Raw genomic sequence first — 23,350 nt, 5'->3', positions numbered from 1 at the left:
TCACCCACTCGGATCGACCACACTCACGTCCAGCAGCAGATGGTACTTGAGGATGCGCTGCACCGGCTTCAGCAGATAGGATCCCAGGGGCAGGCGATGTTGCAGCAGCTTCTGCGTGGAGGCGAGCAGTGAGTACGTGTGCGTGGCCTGCAGCAACTTGGTCAGCAGCGAAATGGCTTCCGGGTAGCTTGTGCTGCAAAGGGGGAATCGGGATTTATGACATGTGCTTTAGGTCTTCATCATGGTCGGCAGCATTAAATCTGAATTTCAAATCAGTCGCTGGGAGCAGTGTGGTCAGTGTGGTCAGTGTGGTCAGTGTGGTCAGTATTGGGCAGTTTGGAGGCAGTGGGAGGCACGATGATGAATGCGGCGTGTCATTGGAGGCGACAAATCAAACCGCTGCCATCGCATCCCGCTCTCCAAATTGGCAACGCGGCCAGGTAAACGAAGGTAAACGTCCGCGTTTAAATGGAACATGGCGTGCTTGGATTGCCAAGAGACGCCATCGCCATCGCCATCGCAATCCTCATCGTCATCGATGACGTTTTGTGGCGTTTTGTTTCGTGTCATGCTGCTAGCTAACTCCCAGCCTATTGCCTGCTAACTCCCAGCCTATTGCTTGCTAACTCCTAGCCTATTGCTTGCTAACTCCCAGCCTATCGAGATCGCTTTGGTCGTCGTTACCGTTCTTGGCAACTGGCTATGGCCACAAACCACAGTATCGAAGATGGCGCGAACACGCCAAGCCAAAGAGTGAAGATCTTGGCCAGAATACCCAACTAGGTCAGGCGTAAGCCACCATCATTATTCACTTCAATGAATAACAGGCAAGTTCCAAGGACTCCCCAAACTGTTCCTAGTAAAGACCGATATACTCACCAGTAGGTTGTGTACACATCAAAGCCATCGCGCAGGTCAATGAAGCACCTGGCAATTCTACCGGGATCCCTTCCCGTGTTGATAAGTCGCTGCAGAAGCATCGAGTTGAATTCATAAATCTCTTCAATGTTGGCGAAGAGTATTTGCAATTCGTCTACGCGCAGACAGGCACGCTCCTTCCAGTCGAGCAGGTACCTACAAATAATACACTGTTAGATCCTTAAGATCCTGAGTAGAGCTGCGGGAGTACTTACCCCTTGATGACCTGACCCAAATCCTCGACGAAGCTGCGCTCCGAGTCGATGATCTCCAGGCAGGTTTTCTCGAGCACACTCATCGCTGGCGGATGGTGTTGGTCGCCCAGCTCGTTCTCACTCTCCGCCAGACTTTCCACGCTGGCCAAGTAGGATGTGGCCGTCAGTTTGCCATTGAGGAGCTGGTCCGACCCGGAACTGGAACTGGAGGAGGTGGAGCAAATGGAGGAGGAGGACAGCGGGCGATTGTTCAGCCTGGCCAGCTCACTGAGGCGAGCGGCAAACTTGGGCTTGATGTCCGTCAGCCTGTCCAGACTCTCCGCCGACAGCTTGTTGGCCTCCTCCAGCTCGGCCAGCTGCTCGGCAGTGGGCAGCTTGAGAGGCACTCCGCCGCCCAGAGTGCTGGCCTTGGCGCCCAAGCTCTTGGTGCGGGCATAGGTCAGCAGCGGTGAACTGCAGATCGTGGAGGCACAGGCGGCGGAGGAGCTCCTGACCAGCGGCTTGCTAACCAGTGTCTTGTTCACCGCCTCTATGAGCTCCGCCCGTGGATCCAGATCTCCTGGATCCGCCAGCGTCAATCGCTCCATATGCTGCGCCACCAGATCGAAGTTAATGGTGGCCACTATATCCACGGGACTCAGTGGCTCACTGCACACGAACTCCTTGGGCTTGGTGGCATTGGGCGTGGGCGTGGGCATGGCCGGAGTTCCGGGCGTGGCGGGCTTGGCATGCAGCAGTTGCGCACTGGTGGCCGCCAGCTGCTCCATTTCGATCAGCTTGATGCTCTGCTGGGAATCGTAGCGGGGCAGGGTTAGTTTGCGTCCTTGAAACGGATGCCCATCGAAATGGAAGGGAGTGCCTGGTACCGATTTGTTCGTTGGTGTGCGATCCTCGTCCTGCGGCTTGGATTTCTCGAAGGCGGCGAAGGCCACCGAGTTCAGATACTCGTTGCTGGAATCGAAGGTGGACACCAGTTCGCTGCCCGACTGGGTGGACAACTTGCCGGTGATCTTGGACAGCGGTATGTGCGACAGCTTGAGCTTGGGCGTGGAACTGGCGGTCGGTGGTGTTCCGCTATGACCGGTCTTTGTGTACCGGCCGTGGGTGGGACTCCGCTGGGATTGCTGCTGATGCTGTTTCAGTGCCTCCGCGGACACCGCCTCCACTGGCTGGATATCCGAGTGCGTGATGATGCGGTGCACATTGGGCGAAAGGATGCGAATGTTGCTACCCCGTCGACTGCTGCCGCCACTCGAGGCTATGCTGCTGCTGCTGCCGTGGATCTGCGACTCCTGGCTCCGGCGCTGCACCAACCTGCTCAACTGAGCGCCATCCGGTTCGTCCCGCAGTCCAGCAACCACCAGCGGAGCAGGTGGCTCCTGGTGGCTCAAATGCTTGCTGGAGCCGGCTAGCGTGTAGCTGGCAGACTGATCATCGCTAGTGGGTACACTCGAGCAGCTGCCAGTGGATGAGGCAGTGCTGCCGCTGCTGCTGTTGCTGCAGTTACTGTTGCTCCTCTTGGGCGTCGAGTCGCCGCTGCTGGATGCTTTCGATTCGTGAGATGTCGCTGTGGGAGCAGCTGCCACGCCCCCCGCGGCAAAGCTGTTTGTCAATGTGTCGTAGATGCCCAGCAGCGAGGGTGCCAACTCGGTGGAGCTGCCTGCAATGCGAAAATAATGGGAACTTTAGTATAAAGTGCTAGGAAACGATACACTTAAAACAACAGTTCGTTTTTTCACAAAAGGCAGCATAATTTGCGCAGGTTTTAAACGAGCACGAGCTACGAATGAATTTAGAACGCAATTTTTATATGAAAGCAAACAACGAGGTGATGACTAATTTGGATGATAAGTCTCGACGAGTTCTTAACCTCGTAAGCGCGTGGCTAGTGGGCGGTGTCTAATGACCCCCTCCCACTCCCCCTCCCAATCCCAAACCCCAAGTCATTGTGGAGACCCAACCCCAATCGATACCAGGCGATTGGAGGTGCTGCAATGTTGATGGGCCTGCGCGGCACACATGCTCGTAATCCCCCGATATTTGCCATCATTTTGTTGCATAAAATGATTTATGCCGGGGCAAACAGCGAACGGCGAACGGTGCGGCATGGTTATGGCTGATGTATTGAGTTGTTTAGCCCCAGGATGCATGGCCAACGAGCTGCAGTCAGAACGTGGCCATCAGTCAGTGTGTGTGCATTCTGGCTCCGAGTCCAAGTTGGAGCTTGGAAGCTTTGGGCTCGGAGCTGGAACTGGTGGTGGAGTTACTTGGCCTGGTCTGCTGCATAAATAAGTAGGTTGCTGCTGTTCGCCTGCCTGGCGGCCTGACATGTGAATTGATATGCCAACGCAACATGGCTAAAACCGCAAGGCAACAAGCAAGCAGCAAAGCGGCAACAGGCAACAAGCAACATGAGGCAACATGAGGCAGGCTGGCAGGCAGCAACTGCTGCAACATGGCAGAACAACGACCCGAGTCAACGGCAATTGGCATGAACATTCCGTGGCTCGCTCATCATTTCTCACAAACGGTTCAATTAATCAAATGCGCTCACAACTGCGGATTTAATAACATTATCGACATGGGGGGAACTTGATCCATAAATTACAGATCGCGTCAGTCAACAGTCAATGGTGCATGCAGGCACTTTTAATGATGGCCTGCAAATTGCAGTTCAAGCCGGTATTCTATATCGCATTCTCATTGTGGGTTCTAAAAATATCAATAAAATACCAGGCATCATCTGAAACTGCAACTGCAAATGCATCGGCGAGAGTGAGTGTGAGTGTGAGTGTGAATGCTTCGTCTTGGCCCAAGCTTCATTAAGGCCACTGTTTATGTGATTATCTCCTAGCACATTTGGCTAACAACCCAGCAGCGTAACAGTCAAGCAGTCAAGCAGTCCAACAGCCCAACATCCCAACCGGCCATAGACTATAGACCATAGACCATAGACCAGTGGACCATACATCTCACTTCCCGGCGTGGAGAGGCTAAGCAAATCAGGCAATTAACTTTTTAAGACAAAACTGCGGCCCACGTTACCGCGGCTACCGGTTTTCAGCTATTCAGATTTTTTTTACCAGCCACCAGCATCATCCTCAACCACATACACATCCACATCCACAGCCAGATTCAGCATATCCCCGGTAGCCGACGGGGCACTTTTCTCCTAATTGCGAATGGTGTCAATGTGGCCTGGGTTCTCTTGGTTTTTTCTTTGTCGCCCCTGTTTTTTTTCTTCTACGGCTTTTGCCTGGTTTGGGCAACATCTTGCCAAAGCCACGAACAACAATTAGTTGGCATGAGTAGTGCCACGCCCACTGTCAGACCGCCGCTGTGCCGCCTGTCTTTTCGGGCAGACTGACGACAAGTCGTAAACATGATTTGTACATTTAATTTTCCACCATTCTGTTTGATTATTTTGCGTGGGCCGCAAACGCAGACACATTGCATTCGCTCGCTCCTTCATCCAGCTGCGAATAGATAGTTCTGCTAACTGGGATGCCAGTTACTAACTTGGTTGCTTGCCGTCATCCTGCAGGCTGACCCACTTTTCACGACGAAGCGTTTTGCTTAATTGCTGAAACGTGGGCCGCGACGACAGGTTCTCCAATGGGTTTTAATGCACGGTAAAGAAAAAGGAACCATATTGCTACCAAAGGTACTTAAACTATTTCTTGCAAACTTATTCAGGAAACACCGATTCTTAAATACATGTACTTAACCTGATTTCGTTATCTTAGCTTGCCTTGCTTGCTAATTTAAAGTTCAAAAGATCTGGCATTACGTAAATATTTTTCCCTGTGCAAGTTGAGTGTCAAATCATTGCCACTTGCTGGCAAGCATTTAATTAAAAGCCAACAGCTGTGGTCGTTCCAAACTATTTATGGCATAATTCCGTCGAGACCTGGACAAAATGTTGGCCAGTCCGGGCTAATCTGAAATCTGAAATCTGGTATCTGGAATCCAGCCGGCGATCTTCGCACACGTAGGTAGAAACTTACTTTTTCGGTTTTCGAAAAAAACAAATTTTTAAATTTGTTGCATTTTTTGATGAGGGGTACCATCATCCAAAATTTGCGAAAAATGGCAAAAAATTACATTTTCCTTTTTTGAGAACATGTGAATAGGAAATGTTGCTACGAATTCAACGAGGTATGGCATTCCACTTTTGGACAACTATTTTTAGTGCTATCGGAAAAAAACGCATTATTTTTTAACAAAAAATAAAAAGAACATTTTTATTTTAAAATAGAATATTTTCAATCGGCGTTTTCGCCATAACTTGGCCAAAAATGGCCTCACAGCTTAAATAAAAACTGTTTTGTGTTGCTAATAAACATAGCTAACTATATTTATCCCTACTTTTAAACGGAGTGGAGTGCAACAAATGCAGCCTGTCAACCGGACAACTGAAAAAATTCAAAGTAAGCTCTCTGTCATTTTGCATTTTGCAATTTGCAATTGGAGTAGCCTCACGGCTGCACAAAAAGTGAAAAAAGGGTGTCAGGGCCAGAAGTGGAAAAGGAGAAGGAGCTGGAGCTGGAGCTGGAGGTGGTTTCATTTTCAAAATCCAAATCCCTTTAATGCCCTTTAAAGCCGGCAATTTATGGCGGGCCTGACACAATTTCATAAGGCCCCCAAAAGGCTCGCATCACAGAGCCGGAGTCGAACTGGTAGTACGGGCTAAAGATTACGCGATTGTGGCTAAAAATAGCTGGCCATATTGCAGTTAAAGGTCAGCCGGCCCCGAAGATGCAGCTGCTATCTGCTGACTGATTTACAAGCCAAGTGCAAGTCGCTCATAAGTTGGCCTCTCTGGACTTGCCACACTTGCGACATTGAATTATGCGCGGCGAGGGAAAGTGCTGTCATCGCCAGCCGAATCTGTAGCTGTAGCTGTAGCTGTATCTGTAGCTTTAGCTGTATCTGTAGCTGTAGCTGTATCTGTAGCTGTATCTGAATCCGAAACCGAATTCGAATCGAAATCGACAGCGTTCAAACGTTGCACCTCCGGAGACGGAATGAGATGCATTGGATTGGTATGCGATGACATTTTATTTATGCACGGCGTGGCCAGCTGTTGAGAGCATTAAATTAATGCGCTTAGTGGCCATCATCGATGTCCCAGGTCCGCGTCTGGCAATTGATATTTTAATCGCCATTTCATTTTGTCTGCCGCAACTTGGCAACTGGCGCCATGGCAAGTCCGGTGCTTAGGGAGCTGCTACACAGCCAGAAAAATTTGATAACCTCCTTCAGCAGTTGGAAATTAGAGGGATTGAAGAAAAAGATCACCCACATTCCACATACCATACAGATTTTAAATGAATCAATATATCTCTCAGGCATACATATATGCTAAAATTAAAAGCGATTTGGAATGCCACCTTTTTTCTGTGTGCAGGTTATCAGCTATCATTATGAACTTGGGCCCATACGTGTTGCCTGTTCGCTTGCCTTATGGGCACGCATTTTGCAACTCCCAATTAAAATGTTATTCAATGCGTCGCCGAACGCGACTTATAAACACATAAACACATTTCCCCCGATAAGACGACGAGCTGAAAGCCACAACTTTAATGGCGCTTAACTCAAACGATATGGCCATAAACAGAAGCCCAAGCAGAAACTGAAACAGAAACTGCAACTGAAACTGAAATTGGAAAACGGAAGTGGAATCCGTCTGGCAAATGGTCACAAGAGTTGGCAAATATTCAAGGCACATGTGTCGGGAAAAACTGCAGGCAATAAAACACACAGCTGAACAACAAAGTATCAACAAAAGATGGGGAAATTCCGATCGATAGGAAAACATTTTGCTTGGTTGAGAAACTTCGAAGTGTAGGCCTCCAAGAAATATAATAAAAATAAATGGGCCTTTAAAATCAAGTTATAAAATCGGAAACATGCATTTCGTAGAACCGTACTAAACATAAAAGTCTATAGTTTGCTGGCAAACATTAAATATATTTCTATAAAAATATAAAAAAGATTGGTTTAGTTATTAATAAACTGTAAATAGTTATTTAAGATGCTCTCGGAATTATTACTTTGAAACACTTAAAAATGCATCGAAAGTAATTAAAATGTGATTGCACTTGAGTTCTGGCTAAAGTGGCTTTGCCTGGCCATAAAAACTAAGAGCCATTCTTCAACCCGGCCAATTGCAGCTAATCTTCGTTATGAGTCATTGATAGTTTCCCGAGGATTAACGATCGTTTCCGCTTTCCGCCAGCTAAAGAGCTAAAAGAGCCTCCACCAGAAATAGGCTGGAAATTCTTTTGAAATTGAGCGAATCTCGCAGACGCATAAGCATAAAAATTCCTTAAGATGCGCCTCCCTCACGGAGGGCAATGGATTTGTGTGTTATTTTTAGCTCCTGGCTGGATATATCCATGGATCGGAGCCACTTAAACGACGGCTGTGCGCTGCGCTCCTCCAGGCCAACGCATTGGCAACTTTTGCTTTTGGCACAGACCCCTATCCTATACATCCCACCCATCCTAGCCATTCTACCAAGCCCCCTGGATTTGGCCAACAAAAAAGTGAAATCCTTTTAAAGCGGCAGCAAACAAAAAAACTAGGAAAATGTCGCCGCCAAAATGTTATAAATCTTGTTCATATTTGCACGTGAAGCCAAAGCCAAAGCCACTGACACAGCCTTACTCTTAGCCAAATGCAGACTTTCAGGCCAGGTTGGGAAGCCATAAATGTCACTGGAGGCGGCCAAGAGCGGCCTGGCATATTAGTTTTCCACGGAGCGAGTGGCAAAACGTGCTAAATTCCATGGGGCAGACGTGTCCATTAAAGAGCCGCTCGCTGCCTGGCCGAAACATGCCACAGCTGAAAAGTGCTAAAATCTCATAAAACATTGCCTGACTGCTGATTCTAAATTAACTTTGGCTTCCCCGCCGGCACAGTGATTCCAGATGGTGGGAAAAACGTGTTCCAAATGGAACGTAGTTCTACTTTCTAGGCAATATTAAATGGCACATGGGTATAGCACAGTCGCACTATTTAATTACGAATTAATAAATGGCACTTTAGTGTTTGAGGAATATATTTTATGATTTTAATTGCTTGCACTTTAGTATTTCAAGAATATATTTTCAGATTTTAATAGCTCGTTCTTTAGTATTTTAGGAATACATTTTCAGATTTTAATAGCTTGCAGTGTTGATGCTTTTTATGAGCCATTATTTCAGTGTATGCAGTTTAATATAAAATCTTTCTATAAACGTTTTACTTGCAACAATAAAATCTTTCTATATAAGTTTTACTTGCAATAATAAAATCTTTCTATATAAGTTTTACTTGCAACAATAAAATCTTTCTATATAAATTTTACTTGCAACAATAACCTCTTTCTATATAAGTTTTACTTGCAATAATAAAATCTTTCTATATAAATTTTACCTGCAACAATAACCTCTTTCTATGTACGTTTTCCTTGCAAGAAAAGCAGTTTCTATATAAGTTTTACTTGCAACAAAAGCAGTTTCTATATAAGTTTTACTTGCAACAAATGCAGTTTCTATATAAGTTTTACTTGCAACAAAAGCAGTTTCTATATAAGTTTTACTTGCAACAAATGCTGTTTCTATATAAGTTTTACTTGCAACAATAACATCTTTCTATATAAGTTTTACTTGCAACAAATGCACTGTGCCTGCCTCTCTCTTTTTCCTCATCCTGGCAGGCGACACTTCAGCTGAGGAGGAGTGGACTGGACTGGAGTGGAGTGGAGTGGAGTAGCAAGAAGTAGAGAGGAGTAGAATGGAGTGGAGTGGAGCAGCCGGAGCTGTTGCACTTTGCACTTCAGCCCAAGGAGGCGGAGTTGAGGTGCAGGCCGACGTGTTTTTGAGGAACTTCCCTTCGGCGGCCAGGCATCTCGTGCATTTTCAATGGCCTCCCTTGACTTTGACATGACGAGCTGCGTGATTGTGGCGTTTTGGAGGATCTTCTGGCCGTAAAACACTGTCCGTGATGAATGGCAACTGCGCGAAAAATGCATAAATGTGTGAACAAATTTCTTTGCCCACTAAATATAGCCGCATCGACTGCAAAACTAATCTCGCGAAAATGTCGGGGGCATTCACCTTAAGTTTGTGCCGCTTGGCGGTGCCAAATATGGTGGCTCCTTGGATCTGCATACATGGTCATGACCAGTTCAAGGGCTGGGTGAAATTGCCATGCAAATTGAGATATATCAGGCGGGTGAGCAAAGAAAAAAGTTAGTGGTATTGGCGCCATTATGTAAGGCCATCGCATTTAATTAGCCAAACGAAGCTGCAAATATGGAAAGCGGTTGTTGGTTTTTGCTTCTTGGTTTTTGGTCTTTGGCCAGGGCCAAGAAACGCTAATCTCTGCGGACGGGCAAACATTTTCGTGCGGTTTCAGCGCTGCGGTTTTCGCTTTCGAAATCAATTTTCAATTCAATTTTCCCATATCGCACACGCATCGCAGAGACGCAAGCCAATGAGCTGAAAGCGGCCAGGAAATGTCAGTCAGGGCTTAAGGCTTTTTGCCGCTGCTCTGCTGATTGATTAATGTGGAGCACGATTGCATAAGGGATTGCAGTCGCAGTCGCCGAAAATCTTACATCTACGTGGGCGACACGCTGGTAACCCAGTCAAGCCATCAGTCAGTCAATCACTCACTTAGCCACTTGGAGGTGGAGTGGTAGGTGGATTGCTGTATTGTTGGATTGCTGGATTGCTGTATTCGGGAGGAGCGGGAATGGGAGTGGGAGTTGTCGCACAGATAGAGACCACGTCTGTCTGGTTTGAAGGCCAAGATATACTACCACACCGCGATATAGTTGAGTGCGGACCCAGTCGAGGGTAGTGTTGACTCTAGATAGGAGCTGGACAACCCAGACAGTTGGTATTGGCTTCTCGGTAATGGCTTACCGCTAATGAGCTCCATAAACATGCTGGATAAATTTGCATTGGGGCTCTGGCCAAGATATCTCTCTTAACATGGTTAACGAGTTCTGCTTGCCCCGCGCTTTATGACAAGTCAATCTCAATCGGTTTAAGTTCACGACGGCGTCTGGGTTCATCGAACGTCGCGGTCAAGTTCCAAGTAATATTGAATGGGCCAAACTCTAAACAGTCTATTTACTTTAGTGCAAGCCACATGTAAGCCTAGTAAGCTATTATCATAAAAAACCCAAAACCTAATGCTACTATTAAGTAACTCATGTGAATGATGTGATTCTTTGCTGCTAGGAATGCCACTTTGGAATGATCTGGCCTCTGCCAGATCATCGAGAGAAAATTGCACTCCCAGTCGTGCCCGAGGATGGCCAATATGGCCAATAGATGCCCCTATTTAGCAAGGCCGCATCCGCGGAATGCGCTGCCATCCCCCATTTGGAGCTGCTGCTCCACTATGCACTATCCATCCAGTGCTGTGCCAGATCGCCGCCCAAGGCAGTGGACCACATGCCGCAGCTAGATCCAATGTCAATGCATCCAATGAAAGGCATCAATTAATGGTCAATGCACTGAGCTGCGCTGCGCGTGGCGGCTGCAAAGATTTTCGCTGGAAAATCTACACTGCCGCTGGCCAAAGGATTGAGGAGCGAGAAGTTGAGGCCAGGTTTGAGGCCATCGACTGTCATCCAGTTCGGGCCAAGATTGGCACAACGACCACCGTGGTCGTGGCAGCTGTTTTCTGCTGTTTAATGCTGTTTTGTGGCAGCCATAATTGGCATGTGGAAAACTGGCGGCGTGGCCATAAAAAGCAGGTCAGGCCACTGCCAAGACAATCAAATAATGGCCACTTCTTTAATCGATGACCAGTCGTCTCGCACACTCGGTTTGGTGGCATCATAAAATTTCACTACCCATTCTATCGGCCAGCCATGCCCCGGATTTCAGATGCCAGCATCCAGTACCCAGTGTCTAGTATGCAGTATAGCCAAAACCGATCGGCGGCAAACATATGTTAATGAAGCAAACCAGACGACGATGGCATGGTGATGGAAGACAGGAAAAGGCGAGCAACAATTTAGCGCTTTAATTTGATGGCTGTGAGGAGCAGGAGCAACAAGACAGCCGGTCCTGGTGCAAATTCTATCAACAGCTACGTTAGATGGCGATGGCCAACACTAGATGTGGCCAAGACTGCGCTGGGCAGGCAATTTATTTTAATTACTGCCTCTCGCCGGGCTGAGAATGTTCAATGTTGGTTGAATGCCTCAAAGCCTCGGCTAGCTCAAATGGCGATGGGTATCCGAAAAAGCGCTAAAACCCTAACAAGAGAAATCAATTTTCGCGGGGCCCTGTTGCCACATGTTGCAACAGCAACAGTTTGCCATTGCGGCGTCGCAATGTCCCAGATCGTTGAACTCTGGTGCCGATGGGCCCTCGGGGTCTTAATTTGAATTGACTTCCGTCAACAAAGAGGCTGCCCCGCAGTGGCAGGCTGTACGGCTCCGAGTCGAGATTCTAATTGCAACATGCTGCAAAGTAAGTGCGGACACTTGCAATTAATAAGAACTGCTGCCGCTGCACAAGAAAACCCATAAAAGTGCCTGCTCTTGGCCTTCGTCTTCGTCTTTGGGATATAAACTTTACACCGAAAAATATGGAACGTGTCCTCCTGCAGTAGTTACTACTTTCAGCGGTTTAGTAATAAAGTGCATTTTTATTGCATTTTATTTTTAAGAGAAAATGGAATTTGTAATTTTAGATTTTCCCCTAAGCGATTTAGTTTCTGAAGGTATACAAGTTTTTTAACAAGCCCATAAATTTCAAATAAAGCAAATATGAGAAACGTCACTTTCTATCGTAGATGTTGTATCACAGTGATCTACCAAGTGATTATAGAGATCCAGTTTGAGCATAGTAGTAGGGTGGCTATATTTCTCTCAGTGCACCCGTGTCCAGAGCTGGAGCCGTGGCACTTCCTTCGTGCTCTCGAGTCCGCTTTTATAGCCAAAGGGCTTCAGTTGGCTCAAGGAATGCGGCGTAACGCCAGCAACATTTCACGCTTAATTATAGACGCCAAGCGCTAGGAATTTTTCATAAGACTGAGGACACCAGGTGGGTAGGGTGGTGAGGGGTGTGGGGGGATGTGGGGCAGGCATTTCCTATTGCCATCATCTAATGCCTGGCCAGGGAAGAGGCTGCCACGTTTATTTATGTGTGGGCCGTTGTTTTGTAATTTAATAAGCAATGCGCGACTAGAAAGCGCAGCTCCAACCCACCGATCCACTGATACTCTTCGTGTTCTGGCCAGGATTGGGCATGGCTTTGTGGCGGAATGCATATGGCAAATTGCCTGCTGGGTGAGCGGCTATAACGTTTTGCGGGCTTGCGAATCGCTTGGCTAATAGTCCACCCACCCACACACACACATTCTGGCCAAGAAAGAGACGGGCACACGCCGTTGACGCCTCTGACGACGGATATCGGCGCCATGGAGCAAACTGCTGACTCAGATGACTCCACCGCAACCACCACCACCACCATCACCATCACCATCACTGCCAACTCCTTCGTTCTGGCAGGCTGCAGGAATGCTGCAATGTTGCATATGCAATTAATAATTGGTTGCACATGCGCAGCGGTGTGCAACATTCTGCTGCCCGCAGCATGATGCGGCAACACGATGGCTAAAAATATCCGTCGGACCTTTGACACTGGCCATGTCGCTGGAAATTGTGACTAATTAGTGGACGCCACGGAGTGTGTCCACCTCCGCAAAATGTGGAGCCAGTGCCTCAATGGGCGTCTGGCATTGCCACACACTCGCGGCGAATTAAGGCACGCAACACATTCATCAAGTTCAATTGAAAGCGACACTCAGAGAAAAAGCGTAATATGCGCACTCTAGTCAAACAAATCAAATGCCAAATTATACATTTAAACACAAAGCTTTCAAAACAAATTGCACTTAGATAGATGTATATTTACTATTCAAATTAGCTAAATAACTATCCAAATTTTCTTGCTGTGCAACAGAGATTCTATCAACCCAAATCTTGCACACAGTTTTGCCAGAATGGAGTTCTCCCGTCTTAATTGATCCATAAAACAGAGACAACTCTATTGCTTTTTGTGGGTCAAGTTTAGTGTCAAAGCCTTGGCCGTAGTTTCTGCCCCCCATTTCTTTTTGGCATTCCCCTCTCTGTTACGAGTATCCCCTGTGTCTGGATGCCTAATTAAATGCCTGGGCATAATATTAATTTATGGTAATTTAATACTTTATTCAGAGTCAGCGGAGTGCAGCAGACGCAATAGAAGATTTATGCTGCGCCTCTCTCTGCAGATGAAACAAATTGCTGGCAATTTCCAATTTCCAAAGGCTTCCAAAGGGGCCACAATCTGGAGAAGATCTTTTCAATAATTTGCGCCAATTAGAAGCATATTCAGAGTGGCATTCAAGTGAGTTTCGAGCGCTCCTCTATTCCATTATTATGATGAGGTTGGCCCCTCGCTCCGTGGGCTTGTGCAATGCCAGAGAATCGACTTCAGAAACATTTGGCCCAATGGACTGGCGATCGACTGCAGCTATAAATAGTTCTCCCACTTTTTTGTTGCCCCCAACATGATGTTGAAATTTTGATTGCGACATTCCGGCGCTCGTTCCTCGAACAAATTGTGCTGAAGGAGTGGAGATGGAGATGGGGAACGAGATTTGCTGTTGGGATCTGTAGAATTTTGCTGCCTTTGATTTACGGCAAATGCCCGTGTTGACATGCCGCAAAGCTTTCCGCTTAATGATGGCATTTTCGTAGCATTTTCCTCGCATTTTCTCCACAGTTTCGTAGCTCTTTCCCCGCATTTTCTTCGCATTTTCGTAGCATTTGTCTAGCTGGCGTGTGGCAAGCTGATGACCTGGAAAAGCCATGGAAAAGCCAAGCAGAAAAGAACGCAGTCGCCTAATTAAATTCTTTTCGTGTGTCGCAGACACGCCATCTTTATCGCCGCCAACTGCGCCAACTTTTGTGTGACTTGAGACTTGAGTCTAACCCCGTTTGGGTTATGCTAATTCGGTCGTGCCGGGATGTAACCACATATTGCCTGTTTTTTTTTTGGCTCACTCTAATGGCAATGGCAACGTGTGGCACCTGCAGCTGGCGGGCGGATCGTGATCGGCGGTGGGCGTGGCTAATGGGCGCGCAATAACAACAACTAATGACTAAATTTCACATAGCTACGGCAACCTTTTAGGAAGCAAATGTTAATTAAATTTAATCACGTTTGCGCCGCGACAACATGGCCAGTTCAAAGGTTAAGTGAGTGCGCCAAAAGTAATCGCATTCGGCTGCAGGCGACACACCCCCGCCAACTTTATAGTTGCCACAAAAATCCAAAAGAAAATAAACAGAAACACTAGCAAAAAGCGGCAAAAATCCAGGCGTATCAACAACGCATCAGCAACATTAGTTGCAGGTTGCATTTCGTCGCTTGTGGCATAAACGCCAATTATGTGCAACATATGCATGGTCTGTGGAGAGCAAAGCGTGGCATGTTTGCCAATTTTTCATTTCCTGCAATGGCCAAAACAAAACTCGTACCTGCTGCTGCCAACATCGCGAGTGGCTGCTGCTGCTGCTGTTGCTGTTGCTGTTGCAAGTTGCTGCCGCAAGTTGCCAGCAGATGCGAGCGCGGCGATAAGGCGCCAAATGTGCAACAGCCATGAACCAGGTAGCCAGGCGGATAAAGCCAAAAAAAAAAAGAAAAAAACACACAATTCAGCCTTGGCAACGGGCGCAGCCTTAGAATGACGGCAGCAACGTTGCTGCAACGTTGCAACTGCAACATCGCCGCACTGCCACAGCAATTGTCATTTTTCACGAACGAACGCGGCATGCAAATTGCCGTAAATTGAATTTGTCTGATTACGTTTGCGCCGCAGTCCGGTAATCGATTGTCTTGGGACTTGCAACTTGCGACTTGCAACTTGGGGCCTGCAGACTCCTCCCAGCTTCAATATTTACTCTTTCGCAGGATTCGATCGCCGGTGAAAATGGGGGGAGAAAAAATATGAAAAATTGTGCCAGCCAGGCGGCAGATAAATGATTGCACTCGAATTGCATTTCGATGATTGCAAAATTGCCGAGTTGCAGATGCAACGCAGCACAAATTATGTGCTGCATGTGGCAAACGGAGATGCGAGAACCTAATGGAGATTACAGGGGGCGAGATGCCAAAGAAAAGCAAAGAATATTATTGGTAAACAGTGTGAGTTCGCTAGAAATGCTTAGTAGTTATGTGCAAAGAACCTTGGCCATAGAATCCACCATTCCCCTCCAGAAATCACAGCGCTCCATGTGTTTCAGGTTGCCAAAATCGAATCCGGCGGATGTTTATCGTGCCACAGTCACAGTCACAACAAACAGCATATCGATTACCCCCAGGCAGTCTGTCTTTCGTTCACACGCTGCTCGAGAAGTGGAGAAGTGGAGAAGTTGAGAAGTTGAGAATCCGAGAAGGATAAGGGGAGTGATGCATGCTCGCCAGGATGAGTCATTCCCCATATTGGCCATAAATTCCAACAGATCTCGGGATCTGGCGGGGATGGGGGGAGCAAAGCTGTCAAGGGGAGAGTGGAGCCCGGTTCAGCGATCGGCGATGCAAACAAAGAGCAGCTGCTTACCGACTGCTGTTCTGATTCTCGCAGTGCGCAAAGTCAGCGAACAGCAATGCGGCGGCTGAACAGGAAACATGTGCCTGCCACGCCCTCTTGGGCGCATGGTTACCAGGCAACCTGAGGGGGGGGCAACCCCAAAACGATCGAGCTTTTCCTTTCACGAAATGCGTTCGCCGCCAAAGCCATTAACATAAAAATAAGTTTCGCTTTTTGCGCGGCCATATCGCGGCCAGCAAATCGCCAAGGCGAAATTAAGTTGTAAGCAATGGATTCGCGACTCTTTGGCGCTTTTTTTGGCGTTACGTGAGTGGCGAAGGAAAACCGATCGAAACGCAATAAATTTCACAAACGCGCGCAACAATTAGAAACCAAGCAGCAATGGCAATCGCAGCAGCAGCAGTTGCAGCAGCAGCAACAGCGACAACTGCAACAAGCATTGCAACTGCAACAGCAACATGGGGCAGGCTGCGCATGCGCATGAGCGTCGATAATTTCTTGCTATCGACGCGCCATGATCACGTAAATTATGTCCAAAACTGAAAATAAAATCAGGCAACAAGCTGGAACCAAAAAACAACAAAAAACAAAAAACAAAAAATGCCATGCGACGTTATATTTCGTATTGGAATCCAAGCGATATGCATTTTGGGCATTCAAGCGCTGCCTATAAAATTGTTTTTCTTTTTTTTTTTATGTCTACTTTTGTTGGGTTTTGAATATTTTGTTGTTGCCTTTAGCGCTTGATTAATTTTGGTGCGTTTGGCAACAGCGAAAAACTTTTAAAGCGTCATTTTCTCGATGCCGCTTTCTGTGTGTATCTATGTGTGTGTGTTCAACTTGATTAGTAAAATCAATTTTCGTCGCTCGGCGATTTCTAATTAATTGCTATTGGCCTTTGGGGGAATTGGTTTCGCTGGCTTAAGGATACGTAGCAAAAGATATATGAGCTATTATGGATTTTCAATTACATTTTAGATAACTAACGCCACACAGATTATCTTTAAATAAATGAAATGAACCCAGTTTTCTACCATTTTTCGACCATCTTTTGTTTGGGTATACATATCTCGGAATTCCACGGCAAAGCTGCATTTAAATTAATTCATATTCGCTTAACATAATCAAGTTTTTAGCAGTTAACCCACGAATGCAGCTGCTATTTTTAGGCCTCCTTTACGACTTGGCTCTTTCGAGCCCTGTCACTCCGTTCGCCAGTGATTCATGCATTTTTACTTGGCCAACGCCCGCCTAATTAAGATAAATACACAGATGGGATCTCTGGCTCAGCATAGAGATGCTGCTGGTGTTGCCAATGTTGCTGGTGTTGCCGATGTTGCTGCTGTCATGTCATTGTCGCTGCTGCTGCCGGGGAACGTGTGGAAATGCAGTCGCCGCTTTTCAGTTAACACGGTTCTGCGGCGGGTTGGGCCCAAACCGTAGCAACGGTTGTTAACATCGCAGCTCCTTTCTAGCCGCAGGTTGCAGGTACTCGAAACAACAACTGCAACACCACCAACAGCAGCAACAGCAACAAATTGCAGACGACACGAGGCAAGAAGGCTGCAGCAGCAGCAGCAGCAACAGGAGAATGGATGCGAACGCCTCCTCCTCTGCATAAACAACACTAGCGCCACCTACGTGCTCCGTTCCCAGCCGCACAGATATCCCCCCAAGATCCCCACAAAGGAGCATGGGTGTCCGCAGATGGTATCGCCCTTGCCCCTGGCCCATGCCCCATGCCATGCCTCCGCATCTTGGCCAACTGCTGCCTACGGGGCTTAAGGCCCAACTCTGTCGCTGTCGCTTGGTGTTGCAACGTCGCTGGTGTGGCAGTTGCCGCTGCTGTCGCTGCAACGGAAGTCAGTAAACTTTCAGGGTTATTATTATGCCCGGGCTGGTGGGCCCCAAAGAAACCTGTGGCCCCACTTCAGCTGTCACTGAATTGCAATTGCCAAAATAAAGCTGTTCTGCTGCATCCACAGCTGCTTACAGCTAATTCTACACGAGGAAACAAGGAAACCCACTTCCATATTCCCAACACACATTTCACTTGATAATGATTGCTTGATAGGAAAGCAGAAATGTACGAAACTTCTAAACATTCCAAAAAACAATACAAAATATTAGTCAACAAATTTTACTCATGGTAAAGAAATCTGCTTACTAAACTCATATGCAAACTGTGTTTTCAATTTAAATAACTTAAGAGAGCACAAAAAAGTATCTTTTTAAAATAATATTTTTAGATATGTATTTCACATATTTTTTTCCGGTGTGCAGCAAAAACAAGCGAACAGCTCTCTTTTCCGGTATTTCCCCCCAAAAAAAAAACACTCCATTTGCATGGGCTTTCCCTGCGGAAAAAGGGCCGGACGGGAAAATTGGTCACGGTGTGGCCTAAATGGCAGGTACTAATGCGAGAAACGCTTATCGGCAACGGCCATCGATTTCGGCGAGGCCTCACTGTAATTCAACTGTTCGTGCGAGCGCATTGAACTTCTTTTGTTCGCCATTCTAAATCCACTGGCCATTATCTTGGCGTCGCCCCCAAACCCCCAATCCGTTCACTTTGGGGCTTCTTTGGTTCTTTGGTGATAAGCCAATTGCGCATAGTTCACACCCCGCACGACTCGCAGATACAAGTGACCCCAAATCGCGGCCTGATTAATTAACTGCCATGGATATGGCTAATCAATGACTATAACGGCATCTGCGGGCTTATGGCTCAATCTGCATCAATCTAGCTAGGAAATCGTACACCCATTATGCGGTCTTCGCTCGCCATTATCGTCTGTGCCGCGTACTTGGGCCCAATATCACATTACCATATACCATATATACCATATACTCTATACCATATATCTTCCCCTCCCCCGCCCCAAAGAGCAGTCATTGACTTTTGTTTATTAATTTAAAGTGGTGTTGTCGCTCTTCGCTACGCTAATCCGTTTTATCTGCCGCCTCCGCTTGTTCGCTGGGTATTTGATGTTCGATTTCAATAGAAAAGATTTATATCGCCGCCTTTGCGGGGGAGCCAAAGGGTTTGCGGCTGTTTTCAGTGCAACGAAAAGTATCTAGAATACTTGTATCTTATGTTTACTTATCATCATTGGGTGGTTGATTTGCAGTAGTTCACCAATTTTCACTGTGTGTATGTTCAGCTTGACAAGTCTGCAACCACTTGGTTAAACTCGCTCCAAAAATAACCCAATCTCTGTGTGTACTACTAAGAACTATCTTTGGGATGCGGGCGTGGGTTCATTTTTGGGGGTGGACAGTGACACAGTTTGTCGTGGAGAGCATTGCACTCGCTGGGCAACGCCGGGTCAACATATCGATGCGGCAACAATGTTGCTGCTCGCCCATGTCCACTACACTCACCTGGCTGTCGGCGTTGTTTGCTGTATGTGGGGCGTACTGTAGCCGCTCTTAACCCGCTTCCATCCACTGGTAATCCGGTAATCCAATAAAGACCAATAAAGACGGGATATAGTTCAAGTGGAGGAGGCCCAGCGATTACAAGGCACAGCAGCCGCACTGATAACAAGTTGCTGCTGGGTTTTTATGGCATGCAATTATTGCCCGAGACACAGATACAGATACACAGCTGTAGATACAACACACACGAATGGCCATTTAAGTTTGTTCACTCGAGTGGAAAATTCTTCATTCATTTATGATTTAAAGTAAATGCTTTTGGGGCGCTGCACTGCACTTAACTTTGAACTTAACATTTCGGTTTTTCGAGCGCTCGCCTCACTTTTCGTTATCGGCAATTGGAAATGCATTGACCTCGTTTCGGGGCAACAATGTTGCCAAACACTGTAAACATTTTTGGTTTTGTGGGTTTTTTTCTATTTTTTACTTTTGTTATTTTTCTGTTTGCCTGCCAGCGGGGGAGGGCGTGTCACACGGGGGCGGGGTGCAGTAACAATTGGTGCGCAACGGAAGCAAACTATATGGCATGCATATATGTATATTCCAGGGGGGGCTGCTCAGAAACAATTTAAAAACGCATCGCTGCACACATTTTCACTGCTCTTTCCTCATATGTTTAAACAAAAAACACGGTCAGCTGCAAGAATGCGCACTTTCGAAGGTTTCACTGTTCGTTTCCTGTGCGATGTTCACCGGTCAACGTGAGACTGAAAACTGAAAACTAAAAACTGAAAACAAAACCCAACCGAAACCCAAATCAAAATGTAACAGTCGCCCCGAAAGAGAGAGAGAGTGACCAAATGCCAGAGAGAGAGAGAGTGAAAAAAGAGAGTATTAGTGCTGCGGATTGAGTGCTCATGCGCGTGGGCGATGGTCGTCCCGCTTAGGGGGTGACTACTGTCAACTGGCGCTGCACTTGTGCGTGTATCTCGCAGATGCGCGCACCGTATCTGCCGGATGCATTGTGTGGGCCCCTTGTGCAGCCGTATCTGCATCTCAAGGGTTGGACCTCAAACTGGGGTAATAGTCGCATTCACTGCTGCTTCCAGTTGAAGATGAAGCTGCAGTTGGAGTTGGAGATGGAGATGGAGATGGAGATGGGGATGGGGATGGGGATGGCGATGGAGTGGAGTATTTTGATTTACGAGTATTGAATGCAGTGGAAGCCCCGCTCTTCGGTAAGCGGTGAAAGTGTTTTGCCCCACCTCCCCGCTCCACCACTCCCCCACATGTGAACACAATGGGGGGACCAGAAACAGATTTCGTCACACAGCGGAAAACAAGAAAAGCAAATCAACTGCATATTGTCATCTCGAGATTGTTGTATAACACTCGACTTATCAGAGTAACCTTTCCTTTATTTCTTGGCTACCAAGTTTGAGTTCTCATTCGAAAGTAGTTGTCTTCGGCACAAGAAATGTTACTTTAAAAAAATACTTGGGCATTTAACATTTTTAACAGGTAGTTAAAGGTATTTTGGTTTTTTGTATTTTTATGATCACTTCCTTAGGAAATAAATATTAAGTAAACATACTAACAATGCTGATGAAAAATAACTATTTTCTATGTAACCAATATTGGTTAAAGCAAATATCAATATAAAATATTTATTTTCCACTCTGTGAAAGTGGCGATGCGGGTGTATTCAACTCTCGAGTGAGGAGCGGAAAACAGGGGATGAGATTTTCCACCCACCTCGTGGGGATGCTGGGAGCGACCGGCGAAAACTGTTGCGTGCTTTCGGGAGTTCCCGGGAAATTGGCGCACTCGTGCACTGGGACAACAAATAATCGAGGGCTGCTGAGGTGGGTATCCGTATCCGTATCCAACCGGGGGTTGCTCAGCTCCGCCCTTTAAGGACACTCCTTGAAAACGCAGCCACAGTGCAGCACAAATCGCCATATAAACAGGGTGACTTTGCGCACACTGTAATGTGCCATTGTAATGGAAATCCAACTTTGACACGCGATTGCCGAGAGGGGTGAACACGCTGACACTGCAATCTGTTTAATTGAGGTGTTTAGCACGGTGAATAATTAAAACAACAGAAGGAATTCTCCATGTGAGAGGGGAAGGGGGGCAGCACACAAAGGTCAAAATAATAAATTAGACACGCGTCTGAGTGGAGTTGAAATGAAGAGTGCTTAGGGATGGTACTATAGATGCTTCTAGATCGACTTCTTGTGAGTTCTCCATACATTCTTCCTTGAAAAATGTCCCCATCCATTGGAAATACTTCTCCGATTCGGAACATACTCGTATTACACGTTGTCATCGCTAGCTGCGTGGAGTTCTATTACCATTTGGGCGCAACAAATGTGTCTGGAGCACATTTCGTGACCAGGCACATGTCATTAGCCAAACCAGCCCAAACAAATGATGACTGCACCACGCACTTGGAAGGAGCCGCTTGGCTGGAAAACTGTGCCACCGCAGAAAAACAGAGTACTAAAAGCGAGGTAATAAAGTGTTATTATGCCGGTACAACATGTCAAATGCACGGTGAAAAAAATTCTTTCAAAAGATCTAAAAATGCAGGTTAAAAAGTCTATTGCTCAGCAGAAAAACGTTTTATAACTTTCATGTGTCTTAAAATCTTTCAGTCCATCTGTGCAGCAATGATGGTTTCAAACTTAAGGTTATGAGTATTTATACATTCTCAAGGTTGATAACAGGTGGATTCATGTTTCAAACATTTGTCGCACCTCATAGACTGACTACTGTAGCTGCGTAAGAGCAAACAGTGGGCTCGCAAAGTAATGCGACAGGCGTTAAATGCGCCGGCAATCGATTTGATTCGCAGTGCGAATTTAATTGAAATGAAAAATAGCCGCCCATTCGCACAGTGGGCAGTTGGCGGTGGACACTCGCCAGTGGGCGTGGCAGTCACTGGGCGGCTGCGAAGGCTGCGGAGGCTGAGGACATAAAACTGAAGTCGGGGACCCAGAAAGTGGAGGCCAGCTGTAAGGAAGTCAGTCGGTCGGCTGGCAAATGCGATTGCAAATGCATATGTGAATGTAAATGCAAATGCAAATGCTGGGCTGCCCACGCGAAATTATGAAAAATTATGAAAACTGACCAAGCTGCAGCTGGAAAAGCCACAAGGAGCTGGACGTGGAGATGCCGAGCTGGCCAAAAGTGCATTTCACGCTGGCTAATGAAACAAATTATAAGTGGCCACTGTCGTCGGACTTTTGCGGAAAACAAACCGAAACCATGTGAGTTGCGTCTGCTTATTGTTTCGCCGATGGCGATGTGTTGTATAATGTGTAACCCAAGTCCAGGGGCTGTGTTTTTTTGGGTTTCGGGATCTGGAAATGCGATACTTTCTTCAGAGAGCGTCTGCTTTGAATTTCTGTTTTCTGCTTATTACCGAATATTTCAGTCGCAAAACAAAGGTTTGTTATTAGCAGGTTGGTAATTTAACTCTCTCTTTCTCTGGCATTTACTTGCCGGCTGATTACGAAGACGGTCATAATTATATGTTGACGAAAAGGAATATCTGGGATATCAGGAGAAGAATTTCAGTTCCTTTGGTCATCAACATGGCTGCCAAATCTCAAGTGATTCAGTCTATGGCGTTGAGTCAACTGGCTGAATAATTTCCCAATAAATAAGTTCGGAAATGTAATGTAGATAATGAACAATAGTGTTGTGGTCCACTAATTTTGCTGGGAATTATGAACCCAAAGACGGAAGCTTTCCACACCATATATCTGCTGTTGTGTATCTCCTAAGTGGATTATCTCCAACACTGTCACTGTCTCACGGCTTTTACTTTTGACTCACTTTAATGGGTCTTAAGCTCGCTCGTCTTCTTGGCCCTCAGCTTCCTCAGCTTCTTTGTTTTGTGGTAACCCTTTTAACATTCCATTTCGTTTCGTTTCGCTGCCTTTTGTGGACCTAAGCTACTTTCGATCTGTCGTTCTCGAAACGTATTGTGAGTGTCTTATTTTCGCTTTTAATAAGCCACCCAAGTGACTGGAGCACCACTTGACCGTGATTTGTTCTCTGGATCTTAATGTGTCATTAATGTGAGTGTGCGTTGGTCGAAGGGCTGGGGAGAAAAGTCACACTCAAGTTATTTCTCGCGGCTTTGGTTTCTTCATATCTTTGTGCTTGCACTATATTCTGTCCAATTTGTTTACGAACATAAGGAATTT

The 23,350-nt window shown here is 46.6% G+C and overlaps 1 protein-coding gene across 4 annotated transcripts in view; it reads right to left on the bottom strand.

Moving 5' to 3' along the window:
* The window catches only part of LOC120444784 (myosin-M heavy chain), a 44,690-nt gene that overhangs the window by 4,385 nt on the left and 16,955 nt on the right, over positions 1-23,350 (bottom strand). For 3 of the 4 annotated variants that reach the window (XR_005615711.1, XM_039624723.1, XM_039624726.2), the window contains exons 2-4: positions 1,134-2,793; positions 880-1,074; positions 28-193 (exon numbers count right to left, since the gene is read on the bottom strand). Coding sequence is in view for 3 of the 4 variants with exons in the window: in XM_039624723.1 (XP_039480657.1) it covers positions 28-193; positions 880-1,074; positions 1,134-2,793 (2,021 nt within the window). In the remaining variant the exon portion in view is untranslated. Of the gene's footprint in view, positions 1-27; positions 194-879; positions 1,075-1,133; positions 2,794-19,130; positions 19,290-23,350 lie in introns of those variants that run through there. The other variant, XM_039624725.2, reaches the window with a different exon arrangement.

Source organism: Drosophila santomea, chromosome 2R (genome assembly GCF_016746245.2).
Source record: "Drosophila santomea strain STO CAGO 1482 chromosome 2R, Prin_Dsan_1.1, whole genome shotgun sequence".
NCBI classification, from domain to species: Eukaryota; Metazoa; Arthropoda; class Insecta; order Diptera; family Drosophilidae; genus Drosophila; species Drosophila santomea.
This window is presented reverse-complemented; position numbering and strand designations above follow the sequence as displayed.